Below are 14537 nucleotides of genomic sequence, written 5' to 3'. Positions count from 1 at the left end.
CATTGAACCTCATATCACGTCGATTTTGTATGGTAGTGTCGACATGTTGCTTGTCAGTTCGGTTTCAGAGGCCTTCTTGCACAGCTGTGTGTGGCAAAGTAGATACGTGAAACTGTGTGGAGTTTCTCGGGCGATAATGCGGTAGGATGGGGTCGACAGAAAACAATGCCAGCCCTGGCCCAATCGCCCTGAAATGGGTCCAACTGCTTGAGAAGGAGTTCGATAAGGTGCGTCACAACGTTGTGTGAATACGACACGGCTGTATTTTTTATAACTGTCTACCGCCCTCCTGTTATACTTGACTCACCCTCATGGCCTGTGTGCTCCTCCGTTTTTTATACGATTATCATGGTGCTCTGCCACGAAAGAATACTTTCATTACTGCCCGTAAAGCCAGTTAGGTGGTTCAACTGCGGACGTGTTTTCTGTTCGCCATGCTGAGCGCGCCTTTTTGATTTGACACGAGACTGATCACATGAAGTATTATCTAGTCGTAGTGCCTTACGCGTCAATCGCGCGCGCCCAACAACCACGTCGACATTCGAAATGGTTAAAAACACCTGAACCGTTCTTATACCTTTGAATGACCAATTAAGCTCTTGGCACGTTACAGGTTGTCCTAGTAGTGAATGGTCTAAAAGAGTACTAGCGGGTATTAGCTTTGGCAAACAAATATATATATATATATATATATATATATATATATATATATATATAATAAAAAAAAAAAAATATATATATATATATGTTAGCTGTTAGTCGTATCGATCAATACGTTTAATCTCAGTTCAATGTCAATTTCAAGTTTGGTATATCCATATCGTCATTTTTGCTCGATACATATGCCGTTCTAAACAAGGTAAGTTAAAGTCGTTTTTTGTAGATGTTAAACATAATTGTCACGCGTGGACGCACGACCAAATTAATTAGAGTTCATAAAGGTTCATAGCCAAGTATTTCATGTAAAATCTTGCCTTCATTTTTTCAAAGCAAATACCGCTGTTGGAACGGAAATGCTACTTATTTAGTTACTAACTTTATTTCAATATCGTTATGGAATTTCGTAGTTGCTATATTGCAAATCCTGAAACATGGGTGTTTTATTTACAAATTCTTGTATTTCAATGGTAATACCATTCAGTGTCTTTAAATAATACTACAACTACCATATATACGGTTTTTGTACACATCTTTTTATTATCAAATAAATATTTATTTTACATATAGACCTGTTCTGCTTTAAACCTATATCAGTGTCAGACAAGAAGTTTGCTTTCATATCGCAAGTGATTTTTATATAAAGTTTAAGCGTATTCGAAAACGCTCGGTTAGGACGCGTAAAAACAACTAAAAGGTGGAAAAAAGTAAGTTTTAGTAGTGGTAAATTTCGACTTCTCGAAGTCACACGGTCCTTTGGCTTGTATATTTAAAGAGCAGCTATTTGACTTTAAGTTTTTCTATATCCATTATTATATAATTTCTACAACCCTGTTAAAAATACGTGTTTGCAGCAATCATTTAAACGTTCATCTTATAACTGAAATTTGCTGTATAGACAAAGTAGGCATACGCGCTGTTCGGTGTTAGAGATAAGAACTTGTGTTTAGATAATGGTTTGTTAATGGGTAATTAGATCGACCTGTATGAGGTATGTAATTAACAACAAAAAAATTAAGACCGAAATAATTATGTTAACTAATATTAACCAATGTTGAGTTTGCTGCTAAAACTAAATAGTGTAGTCAGTTAATTCCGTAGAGCGAGAGTTGGAAGGACAACTGCATTGTTGAAGGGTCTAAGAAATTAATCTATTATGAACATACTATCACTGCTGTGTCTACTATTTGAACTTATGCACGTTACTTTTTATGTGGAAAAGCGAAGAACTGGTATATTATAGTGCAGCGTTCTTGTAAGACCGACTTTTTTCTTACATTCATGATGAATAATTAGTACTGAACCCCACCTTGCATTTGTCCGCAAAGCTACTCTCGATTTCTGTGGCGCTGTGCCGTCAAGCATCACTATGCTGGGAGAGAAACACTTTGATCAATAAGACTTCTTTTACTTTGATATGTAACTACGGAATTACACTGAAGACCTTGAGAGCTAACTAAAATTTGCTAAATTGAGTGTAGAATGTTTGAAACATCGCCGTTGAACTACACTTTAAGCCCGCTGTCTGCCTTAAGCTTCATGTAATATTAAATCAGAATAATTGATCGAAGTGTCTAGCAATGTATTTACAATTTACGTGCGCTTCAGTTTCGTTGTCGAGTCTTTCCTCAAGTGTTGAACTTGAACCACATCTTAGAGGCTTTCCGTTAGACTGGACTGGCACAGCACACAATTTTTGTAATATGATCCAGACAGTATACAGGAAACAATACATGAAATGTCATTAGACAAAATTCAATAATACCCCTTTTGTAAATAGCCTGGAAATCATTTAAGCAGAGTACGCGTTTCCCGCTGTTTCCAGTTTGCTTTTATTTCAAAATGAATTGTGCTCCTTTTTAGGCTTAAACGGATTCATGTAAAAAATGGCGAGATAAACAATCCAGCAAACTACTGATGGACCTCAACTCGAACGTTTGGATTTAATGTATAATAATTTGATTAGACCAGTAAAATAAACAGGAATACCGTTCATTCTTCACACGTAGATTTTACCCGTTTGGAAGCAAATGTTGGAACTCGCGCTACGAGCATTTTTACTTAGATCCTCATTTGTCAGGTCGTTCTGGTAAAAAAGCGCAAAAAAAATGATGTCCCTGGAGGGATTTTGTTTGTTGTAATGGTCATGTTCAGGAACAATGCTACGAATCCGCTGCATACGTTATCCTCACCTCGCTGATCTTTGTATTAAAAACAGGTTAGTGTAGACTGTTGTAATGCTACGTGTTTCGTTGTTGCCGTGTTATGTTTGCAGGTTTACATCGAGTTGGACTCGATGCTTGGCGACCTAGAGGAAAAACATCAGCCGTTGTGCTATCAGGGAAGGGAACGGCTATCTGCAATGTGTGCTGCCTTTGGCCAGCTAGTGCACAAAGCGCTCGCCGTCGGCGAGCTAAATGTGAAACTACAGGTATTACCATCTAGCAACGCACGTATGTGTAACGATAGCCTTTTCCGCGCTTTATATAATCTATACTCGCTTAGTATAACGATATTTTTTTCGTAATATCTGAAGCAATTTCTAATAAAGCTTATTTATGAGGGCTGTAGACAAGAAGCTAAACCGTTATGGTTAAGTTCTACTATAAGTTCTACTAAGTATACTTAATTACGCTAGAAAATGACTGCCTACGAAGTCCTTATTGTCTCGTCGTTTTTTGCTGCGGAGCTTGATCGAAAGTAAGTGCTTTCAATTGCTTGGCCATTTAAGATCACTGCTTTTTTAGTAGCGTACTGTTTTTTGAGTGCAACGTAGTTCACGAGCTGGTGATCAGTAAGGAATATCAGTTGAGCAAGCCATGATTGTGACTATTAAAGAAGTACTCAATAGAGATTTGGATTTATGGTGTTTATTTATTAAATATATACTACAACACTGGTACTAAGAATTGTTCACTGTAAATATAAAGGAAGTTGTTTTATTTCCATTTCTTAGTTTTGCATAAGAAAAATGTTGCTATCTATTATCTTTTCTAATTATAAGTAAATTTTGATTACGATAACAAAAAAAGTTTCTCCTAAGCGTTGTTTTATTATGATGATGAACTTGGAAGCAATATTGTTCATATTTAGGATTGAGTCAAAGTTTTTTTTTTAATGAAGCTTATTGAGATCTCCGGAATCTATACAAGTCCTTGTTAAACCTATGTTTGCTGTTTCTGGCTACCTTTGTTACTACTATAATAACTTATCCAACCAACGCCCCTTTTGAGTCTCGCCGCTTTCTCCGCTACGATGTATCACCACCATCCATTTCGAACTTGCCCTTTTCAAACAGACTCAGTAGTTTGTGATATTCAGATTTCCGAGTGGCCGTATGTTTTAGCACATATTGTACCAGATATCCTCCCAGCGTCATTTTAATACTCACAGGACTTCTGCTGTTGCCGTGGCCAGCCGTTGGTTCAGCCATCGACTAGATGAATCGCAGAACACCCATAGGGCGTTGATTAAAATCAGCCTTGGGGTCCTCGGTCTGTGGCATGTTGTGGAGCTCATGCAGCTCCCGGTTGGCCTCGCCAGAGGCACTGGGCGCGTCTAAGGGTGCGGGGCGCGAAGACCTACGAAACCAACATTACAAAATAACTATTGATTATGGGTCGTTGTCTAAAAATACTGGAATGTCGTGGAGTTGTGTGTTTGACTCATACCAATCATTTGGCCCAAAGTTTGATCGGTAAAGTGCTTTGTTTATGTAGACGGCGTCCTTATATCAACTTGTCAGTTGACATAACATCTTTGTATGAGGTATTCAGTGGACTCGTACCTATCGCCTACATTTTGCAAGTAAGAATGATATTTATTTAGCAACAGGAGCTAGAAGAAGACTGTAACGAAAGCTTGTTCATAACAACAAAGATAAAGTGCTCTTACACTAGATACGGAGGCCGGCTGTCTCTGCTCTCTCACTAAAGTCGTTTGTTGTGGTACCTAGAGCCATACTCAAGCGATTTGCTGCCAGGTCCGAAGTGTCCTTCGAAGGTCCCGCCGTTGAGGTTGTGCATCTGAAGTGTCGCGCTATGTGACTGCCCACCATTGCCACCTCCGCTAGCTCCATTCTGTTGAGTGAGAACACCATCCACGTATTCTCTAAGTTGACTCAGTCTTTTTTCGAACGTTGCAGTGATGTCCGAAGATGTGTTCCGTAGTGCAGCTAGTAACTCAGCCTGTTGTAGAGCCACACTTGAAGATGTTTCACTGTGCTGGCGATCGGCCTAAATACAATGTTTGTTTATACACACAAGAGCGTTAATCATACGAAGCTCGGATGCTTTGCTGGCAAATAGTAAATTAGATTTGGTTTCGTGTATACGTCAGGTTACCAGCAAAGTTATAGTGCAAAAAATGACAAGCGCCAGTAGCCAAAAATTCCTCGTAATACATAAGTCAAAATACTTACTTGCAAGGAGCAAGACTCGGAGAGTTTGCTCTGTGACTCCTGAAGGACCTTGAATGCCTGAGCCACATTTTGGTAAAGGTTTTGGAGTTTTTGTTCAAACGTGCGTCCAACCACTGACAAAGCTTCACCCATATCTCTGATGGTTAAATAAGGAAGTAACAAAAAAGTTTATACTTAATGTTCATGGCGAAAATTTTCAGTAATTTAATGTATGTGATAAATAACTATGATATGTAGGGTTGTATTTAGACATAGTGTCAGAGAACTCTTTCAAGAAGTGGTAAACCCTAACCTGTTTTGCTGTTCAGAACTGCTTAGAATCAATTCGAGATCGTGTCGAAGTTTTTGGAGCTCGTCCTTGAACGATTCCGCGCTCTTGTCTAGACACCTGTGTTCTCCCTTTGAGTAATATAGTTCTCTATTAGCTAGAGTATATATATTCGCGCATAGCATAAATATGATAATAAATTTCATGGGGCCATTTTTTTACTAAAGGTTAGATCGTGTTTCGATTTCATTCACAGTAAATTAAATGTTGTAAGTTTAACCGAGTGGTCAGCCTTGAATACTTACATCGATACGCAAGGTGCCGTTAATTAAACCTTCTCGTACTTCATTTATAGCTGCGGTCATTTTTGTCATATGGGTCCGGAAACGCTCTTCGAGCTCGGAGGTCACGTTAGATACTTCGCACTTGGCTTTGTTTACAATTGTTTCATTAATAATTCTGCAGAAAGTGTGAAGTAAACAGGGGCTTGTTAAATAGTTGTCAGGAAAAAACTATACTTTTAGAGCTGAAAGATCTGGTGAAACAAACTCGGTAAAATAAAACACAGTTTACTTTCACTTGACAAAACGCGCAACCAAGCTCAACAGCTTAGTCAAGTAGAATTTCCTACCTTAGTCGTAATGTAAAATTTCTCAACTTTCTAGAGGTAATTTTTAGTTACCTGTCAAGCCGCGTGTAAATTCCCTCAATGATAGCGTAATCAGGTTCCGAGTCTGGACTTTGCTGCTGTAACCTCATTTTTCGCCCCTCGCCGAATGAGTCCATTAGCATCTTCCCCATAGAGCGTACCAGGTTCTCAACAACTTCCATCTTCTGCAGAGATCTGCATATTGCAATTTAATAATTTATGCCGAAAATAACCAACAAGCATCTGTACCAATGGTGCTAATCATGTCTTGAGGACGTCGTTAATCATTACATACATTACTAAACGTCAAAATATATGACCTACAGTAGACTTAGAAAGTTTTAATGGTTCTTAATCTCGAACAACGAACATTAAAAATAATTTACTATTAACCTTTGATATTCGGTGTCTCTTTTGGAATCCTGCTTGACAACTCGTCCCATGAGATCCTCAAACTGTTTGTCATAACCATGGCTTAGCATATCTAGCTTCGTCCAGGATCGTTCAAGCTTGGCGTCAATTTTGCCATCAATTGTCGATAGCTTAGTCGAGAGTTTCTCGTTGATTACGTCCAACTTCGTATTCAGTTGTGTGGACTGGTCTTGCTGAAATCTCAAAATTCGATGTATATATTTGGCGCCACGGTCCCGTTACGTTCAAGCTTGATTGCATTTTAGTGTAATGTGTGGCCCCTAATCTTTTTATCATTCTTCATTTGAGGTATATATACCATATGAGAAAGAGCTGTAGTACTAAGGACATATGTACATATTACCAAAGAAAATATTTCGATTAACATTCTACTTTAGTTGAACAAACTACTGCAGTTGAAATTCGACATCGAGAAAATGTCCCGAAGCTCTTTATTACATAGATGATTCTTGAATCGTTAAAAATGTTGCAAGGTCTCAAGGTTAGTCAATTTCTCGATGGGACGGCTCAATTCGAGAATTGAAATAGATTAAACTGTACCTGTTTAGCGATTCGCTGCACGTCTGTTGTAGCTTCAAGACGGGCCAGCTTCTGCTCTATACTCTCTAATCTTCTTCCCAGCTGTTGAGTGATGTACTCCACCGACGTTTGGAATTTCGATATAGACAGGTCCAACGTTTTGAGTTTGTCCTCCAAATCCGCAGTACGATCGATTACCGGCTAAGATAAAAACACCAAAACTGTAAACGGGTCCCCTGTGCAAAATTATAGTGTCGTTTAAGACTCGCTCGTGCCTTGTAGAATGCTCGTATGATAAGAACGCTCACTTTGTTCCTACTATTAACGCAAGCCTTTTCGGTTATCATTTGATAATTATCGTCGTTTCAAAGCTATCACTGCTAGGATTGCTTCTAATACATGGGTTGGTTTGGTGCATAATTTTAAAGGCACCGAATCATCGGTAAAGAAAGCCGTTTAAAATGACTACGCTGATTCATTTATCCGAAGTGTCCAGTTCTCTACAAAGGTATGTTATTAGTTATGTACAATAGATATTTTCTAAAGAAATAATTTCTCCACTGATCTCAATTGGTATTCTCAAACGTTGCTTTAGAACTGTCTAAGCATCTATAGTTACGATGATATGTGAGACTTAAACAAGCTTCATGGTTACAGCCTTATTTGCGTTACTTTGCCTATTTCAATGCTTGCATACAGCTGTAAAAAAAGCCGCTACAATCTGACAGCCATTAGAAGCTTTCCTGGAGTAAAAACAAAGTGAATAACAATAACCCGGTTCAATACGTACTACTCTAAGTACCAGTACTGGTAGTAGTTAACAAAACATAACTATCCTTTCAGACTCTTCTATAAAGATACATATACATACATCTATGTAGGCGTCAAAAAATAAATCAGGCACAGCCATCCCTCCATTGCAGCTACACCTCCGATATTGTACATTTACTTTATTCATTGTTACAGGGCAATATTTTTCGATTTTATCATTGTGGCGATCTCTAATGGGGTCGGTAGACATTGCGACTTAGGGTGTGTGAGTGTTTATTCAGATCTTGTCTGTTATCAATTGCTAATTAATGCGCCGCATCCTCATTGGCTAATCTGTCCTCATGTAGCACTCTGCTACCATACGGCAGGATGCAATCAATGGGTAACAAAAAATAGGCAGAACACATAAAAGGCTGCAAATAGCTCAACAGAGGAAACGATATATTCTGTCCCTTGTGTTCTCAGTCGCTTGTTCGTATTCCATATCTGTTTCTGTTTCTAAAATTATATTAGCCTGACCTGCGAGATACCTTCACCAACGATTGCATTTGCAGGGTATAGGTTTGTAGAGGTACGTGAAGTCACGTCAAATATCAAGCATACTGTGATACCATGATTGGTAATGTGTTCGTATAATAATGATAATAAATAAAAAAAAACAATTTTCAATGTAGCGGGTTAACTGCTACAGGCGGTAGGATAATATAAGCCACTACCACGAAATAGAATGAATACTTGTCATTAGGTCGTATATGACAAGAAAGGATCATAAAATGATAGAAGTTTGGGCTCGAAGTGATACCTTATAATCTAGGTTCTTAGTTGTTGTTATTTGTGTTATTGTTAGTATACCTATACAGGTTGTGCATTGTGTACTGCCTAGTACACAATGCACGACCTGACATTAAGATCGATAATATGACGTCAGGCAGAGTCCGTGTTAGACGATTATAAAAGATTAGATATCCTGTAGCGCAAGCCTGAGCAGTCCTTAGTTGTAATTAATTTAGCTTAGGTTCTCAACGTTTGCAAAAGAATGCATTTTTCGGGAACATTTTAATAGTAGTATAAGTAACGTTTACAAACAAATACGATTTGAGTAGGGATGCATTATTTACACAGGTGTTATGTTAAAGATCTTTGTCGTTAGAATAGCTAAGAACTATTTAGGATTAATAGCTAATAGGTCATACCCTACTAATAGTACGGTATGACCTATTAGCTGATTTTCTTACATACCGCATTTTTAAATAATAACTATTATAATAATGGAGAAACAACGGGTCGAAAGGATCACTTACAAAAGTGGACACCTCTTGCCTGGGGTACGCTGCAGCCTTGAACTGAGCTGATGCCGGAGGTCCGTCTTCTTCATCGGGGGTGGTGGACTTTGCTCCGTGCGAAAGACGTGAGTTGAAATTGAACGCTTCTACTACGGATGTTGAACCTGCCAGAAGTGCCCAACAGCCCACAAAAAATATTGCCGATAGGGTTGAACGTCGTGTCATAATGGTTTTACACGATATCCGATGGAGCTCGATGCGGTATTGACTTCTGGGGAAACTATCTGCCGCTTGCGGCTTGATCTGGCTGACGTACGTAAGGTTAGCCAGGCACTGGAACAGCTAGCTTAGTTGCTTGCAAATGGGTATTGTCTGACCAAAGCTGTTTTCACGTAACGGGCTGACCATCAACCTATAAGACAGCGCTCGTACTAATCTCCAGTTGGTGGCGAGAGCAACCAGACCAATGCGGTAACGCAACAATCGGGCAGTGGTGACGCGGTCACAAGGTGTTAAATCCCTCTTCGCTATTTCGCATAAAAAAGCACGTAGAGCTGCGACAAGACCTCTACTGGAGATCCGAATGCTGCAGCTGATGGTTGTCGTGCTGATAGTACGTTTCCTCGGGCAAACCCATTTGTTCCCTGTCAAGTGGGTCAGGCTGCCAGCAGGTTTGTCGAGAAGAGCATGTCCACCCCACCGAGTGAAGGCGCTGATTGAGCTGCTGACATCAAGGACCATCGTTGACTCTTTAAACCATGGGCTACACAAATGATAAAAGGAGAAATATAGATTCCTGTTTGATAACAAGATAGCTTGCTGACAGAAATAGTCACACTGGCAATAGCAGTAGCGACAATGCCGGGCAATTCACGACTGGCTTGAACAAAGCGTTGAGAGCGTTAAACGAGTCAAGCGACAACACTGGACACGCGACGTAAAGCAAAGTGGTGGTACGCCTAGTGGTGTGGTCAATCCACAATTAGTTGGAACAAAGGGACATGATCCGACATAGGCTAGACAACGAAGCTCATACTGCTTGTATGGCTCAGTTCAGCTCCGCAATGTAACGCTATTGTTAGAACGGAGTAGTGGCGTACCGTTCGTAGATGTGAAGGTTGATGATGACCACGATAAGTGGCGGTGATGATACTGGTCAAATGTTGACGATGACCGATAACGTTTAGGGATTGTGATGCCTGCCGTATACGTTACCAATGAGGGTACGATGCATTGGCAGATAGACTCTCGATGATGGATACAAACAATCGAGTAACAACGGTTAGTCACACTCCTTTATTTTTTGATGACTTATTAATGCGATTGATGCACAAAACTGTGCTAAAGTAAGACCATTCGTGCGCTTCAAGAGTCGTATTTACTTCGTAGGCGATGTCACTTAGTGTGATCATTTTGTAATTTACAATATTTATTGTTAGATTCTTATCATTAACGCTATTGATTTGATATTTCGGATGTCGTAAGAAATCCTAGATAACTAGTGATTAACTTGGTTTTTGTTTTATTCATCTTTCTTTCTTCCATTACAGGCCCAACTAGATGAGACAAAGGGGCTGCTCTATTCCGCGGAGTCCGCTCGAGTTGTCGCGGATAAGGAGGCACGGGCGCTGCTCGCACGGCTTCAGGCTGCACAGCTTGAAGCATCCCGGCAGAGGAGGGTGTCCTCGGACGGTGATGCTCAGGCCATCCAGGCTAAGCTGGAAGAGGATCTCAAACAGGTGCTGGAGGAGGTTGGCCAGGACGCACGTCAGAGAGCAGAATTGGTATTTCTGCGAGCGGAAAATGATCGATTGCGAAAGATTCTAGCCAATAACGAGAGTGAACTTGTAGGCGCAAAGCTTGCCGCGAAATATCTCGACAAGGAGTTGGCCGGCAGGTGTGTACCGTGTAGTCCAAGTACTGCTTTTTGGGGCCACAATCATGTCTTCCCTTTGACACTTAATTAGGGAAAACGGTAATAACAATTCGGTTTTTGTTTTTGATGACGGAAGAATATCTGTAAGTACAGTGGCAGAAGTTCTTAATGAGTGATCATAATGGACCGCAGGTCCTAATGAACTGCACTATAGTTCGGTCACAGATGTTGAAAGCTTTCTAACCTTGAGATATCCTTTCAATTATCCGTACTCTAACTCAAAACATTTTACACAACCAATCAAACTGCAGAATTCAACAAATACAACTGCTTAATGGTAATTTAAAGCCAGCCGAGCAGGACCGTCTCTGGAGTCAACTTCAATCGGAAATCCGTCTTCATCGACACAAGATGGTGATTCGTGCATGCAGGTAACAATGTCTTACCTTGTGCAATCCATCACTATTTGCCCGCCTATATACGTGATTTACTGTGCACATTAAGGACACAAACATGTCTGACATCAGTTTCTGTGGGCTTCAGGGCTCGACTAAACCGGCTGGCGTTAGAAGAGGAACGTGCTCGAGCAGCCAGGATGCCTCCATCAGGGGAAGTTCGCAGAGTTGTAATCTACAAAGCACATAATGAGGGACTCGGCATTTCAATTACCGTAAATATACTGAATAGAAGTTCACTGTTGTTGCAAAGCACTATACGGACTATAGTCTATCTGTAAGCCATGAGTAGTAAACTATACACCAAAGTCATTTTTTAATTCATTCAATACGAACGTATGCATATGTCATCATGCAAGGAAGCAATACAGGGTCCTCTCAATACAAAAACTTATCTAAATTAGCCTCAATAAGAAGCATTCTTTTTGGTCCTTACTTTAGGGTGGAAGGGAACACAGAGTCCCGATCGTTGTGAGTGAAGTTCACCCTCATATGGCTGCGTGGCGTTCCGGTCAACTTTTTGTAGGAGACGCAGTTTTAGCGGTTAACGACATTGATATTCGCCAGTGCCTACACGACGAGGCTGTTGAGATATTGAGCCGTCAGGAAGGTAGCGTCGAGCTCGATTTACTCTGGATAGATGAACATGCTGACAAGACCACGCAAGAACAAGAAGCTCGAACCGAAGCGCACGATGCCATGATGAAGTAATGCACCTTTTATTATATTGATTTTAGGAAAAACAGTCATAAATCAGTAGGCTGAGTAAACGCATTGCGTACACTGCAGACTTATGGATAAAAGCAGTCAGCTTAGTTTTTTTATTTCTGTTACATAGGTATCAAATGTAGGCAGATTGCTGGAAAAAGATAATGTTCCAGAGACTAATTATTTTGAAATTATGCTGATGTCTGCTAATATGTGTATATACCTGTTGATTTTGTTGTGGACGTGTACAAGTAAACATAACATTGTCTATATCCTAAATGTATATTTTATTTCAAAGCCTTATGGTATAGTTATTCAATTCTTGAAATTACGTTTGATTGGTTACACAATAATCAGCTTAAAATATTGTTCATTTAAAAAATTATTAAATAAGGGCCCTACTTTTTCCCAGGTACCATTTTTTCTTGCCAAAGGATCTGGCTGGAGGCGATGCCGCTGAAGTACTTGAAGAAAACGGGTAAGTTAAATCTATCGGACGGTTCAGAGAAACGAACTTGGTCATTCATATCTCTGCAGTTCAGTGAAATAGTCCGTAAACAAGATAGTTCCCTATGATATAAAAACACCTTAGTGAAGCAAACATGTAAGCTTTGTGATATTTGGGCAGGTCAATCGCTTCACAGGAAACCAAATCTTCGTCACCTAAAACCGACGTGTCGGTGAAGGGCAGTGATTCAGGTTCCCTCGACTGAGTGAGATCTACTGCAGCCGATTGGAGGAAGAGATCAAGAGAAGCAGGTGTTGATGTTATGGCGATGGCGCTTATTATGATTTGGACACTATTGCGACCAAAAGGAAGTGTGGACGAAACTGAAACAGAATGACTCGCATACACAACGCTCTTGTTGTGGCATATATTGCACCACAGAAATGTCGTGTATTCATTACTGCTACTATATGATTATTATCACTATTATTGCTGATTATTAGTAGTATTAATTTTGCCCTTACCGCATACCCATAACCGCCCTGGTCTCACTGTATCGAAATAATTGTATCGGCCTTCAGACGGTCAAGGCTTGATTATATGTGGGCACTACCTATCCGTGTTCTTAATCATGCTGTCTTGACTAGCGCAGTATACAGAAGACAAGGAGCTTATTGGTTGTGTGGTAATTTTCCACTGAAATAGTCGCTCCAAATCCACAGTTCGAATCCTTTCGGACTTATGTAGTGAACTAATGTAAAATTAGTTCTACAACTAGAGGACTAGTTCGCTTTACTTAATTATATTTTCATTGTTCGTTCCACTCCGCCGCTTTATGGTGTTGAGTACGGTTGGTTCGTTAGCGTGCGTACTATCGAACTGTCCGCTGCAACCGGAAACCGATTAACGTATGTGCCGGCACGGCGCGTCTCTGGAGCATTATAGTCCGATATATATAGAACAGTTCTTGTGAAATATCGTAATGGCGTCGGGTATGATTGAATATAGTACTATCAAATTGACTGAAAGCAATCTACACAGCAGAAAAATAGGTGACGCAGCGTGTGGCGAGACATGCCGAATCATGGAAAGTTTGGAATGCATACGAAGTTGAAGGTCAAACACGATGTCACTGCACTTGAAGATGGTTTCTTCCAAAAAAGAGCTTTCGATGAGTCGGGATGGCCTCAGCAATGGTGACGGTCGAACTAGAGTCTGCTACGCGCAAAACAAAATAACTGTATGTTTTTTTGTCCAACAACAAAAAATGCACAGTTATTTGTGTACATAGAGGTTGGTTGGTGTCGCCTATTGAAGTGAAAATCATCCTTTGGGATGTGACTGTAAATAAAGAGAAATGTTGGTGATTGCCAGTTGAGTGCGTATTGTTAAATGAGTAAGCCTTATGGCACAGTGAACATTTAGAGGAACTTTTTAATTCATAGGCACTCGTAAATAGCATGGCAATATACACGTTATTTTGAACAAGGAAGCATGCACCCATAAGCTTGATCTAAAACATAGAGGGTTATGACCTGGCTTCCATAGCAGGTTTGATTACCAGCAAAAACAGCTATTCCAGCTTCAGCTTACGAAATACGAAGGGTGAGTTTTAGCCAGGCTTAGTAACCTTCGACCTAAAAATTTCTACGTTTATTATTCCAGCTTATCATATGTACCACCCGTGGCCCGAACGAGCTAGTTTTATTAATGTGAAGAGAAATGTCAGTTCGTGCATGGAGAAAAGCCTAGGACTGCTTTGAAAATCATCGAACTTAATGATCGAACGAGTATCGTTTAAGATAGTGGTATCGTTAAAGTAGAGAGGATCCGAAATATCTTTATACATAATCTTCATACGTGAAAGAGATATAGTAAACACTTTAATGGGCTTTTGCTGTTAGCAAAAAAAATGTATCTGCGCCGAAAGCGAATCTTTTGGTTGGCAAAATAATTTAAACATTTTTTCTCGACTACTACTGTACCTCTTTTTATTGACTGATGTCTAGGTAATGTGTGAAGTTAGGCTTCACTTTTTTAGGAACTATATT

The 14537-nt window shown here is 39.9% G+C and overlaps 2 protein-coding genes across 4 annotated transcripts; one reads left to right on the top strand and one right to left on the bottom strand.

Moving 5' to 3' along the window:
• Window positions 1-37: 37 nt before the first annotated feature.
• LOC111266273 (Golgi-associated PDZ and coiled-coil motif-containing protein) lies at window positions 38-13859 on the top strand. Of its 2 annotated transcripts, XM_022843633.2 has the most exons (8): window positions 38-227; window positions 2933-3088; window positions 10550-10896; window positions 11187-11306; window positions 11419-11545; window positions 11772-12037; window positions 12451-12516; window positions 12667-13859. In XM_022843633.2, the coding sequence occupies exons 1-8, from the start codon at window positions 147-149 to the stop codon at window positions 12749-12751; spliced, it is 1248 nt and encodes a 415-aa protein (XP_022699368.1). In that variant the 5' UTR covers window positions 38-146; the 3' UTR covers window positions 12752-13859. The 2 variants fall into 2 exon arrangements, with proteins under 2 accessions (XP_022699368.1, XP_022699369.1); XM_022843634.2 differs by lacking the exons at window positions 38-227; window positions 2933-3088 and adding an exon at window positions 10168-10280.
• On the bottom strand, window positions 3512-9362 carry LOC111266271 (uncharacterized). 2 transcript variants are annotated; one of them, XM_022843624.2, is made up of 9 exons: window positions 9018-9360; window positions 6967-7146; window positions 6388-6599; window positions 6028-6189; window positions 5651-5804; window positions 5370-5476; window positions 5078-5213; window positions 4621-4892; window positions 3512-4238 (listed from the first exon to the last, which is right to left on the bottom strand). In XM_022843624.2, exons 1-9 carry the CDS (start codon window positions 9222-9224, stop codon window positions 4094-4096), a joined length of 1575 nt encoding a protein of 524 aa, XP_022699359.1. In that variant the 5' UTR covers window positions 9225-9360; the 3' UTR covers window positions 3512-4093. The 2 variants fall into 2 exon arrangements, with proteins under 2 accessions (XP_022699359.1, XP_022699360.1); XM_022843625.2 differs by having other exon boundaries at window positions 4106-4238; window positions 4552-4892; window positions 9018-9362.
• Window positions 13860-14537: the final 678 nt, after the last annotated feature.

Source organism: Varroa jacobsoni, unplaced genomic scaffold (genome assembly GCF_002532875.2).
Source record: "Varroa jacobsoni isolate VJ856 unplaced genomic scaffold, vjacob_1.0 scaffold_1069, whole genome shotgun sequence".
Classification (NCBI taxonomy): Eukaryota; Metazoa; Arthropoda; class Arachnida; order Mesostigmata; family Varroidae; genus Varroa; species Varroa jacobsoni.
This window is presented reverse-complemented; position numbering and strand designations above follow the sequence as displayed.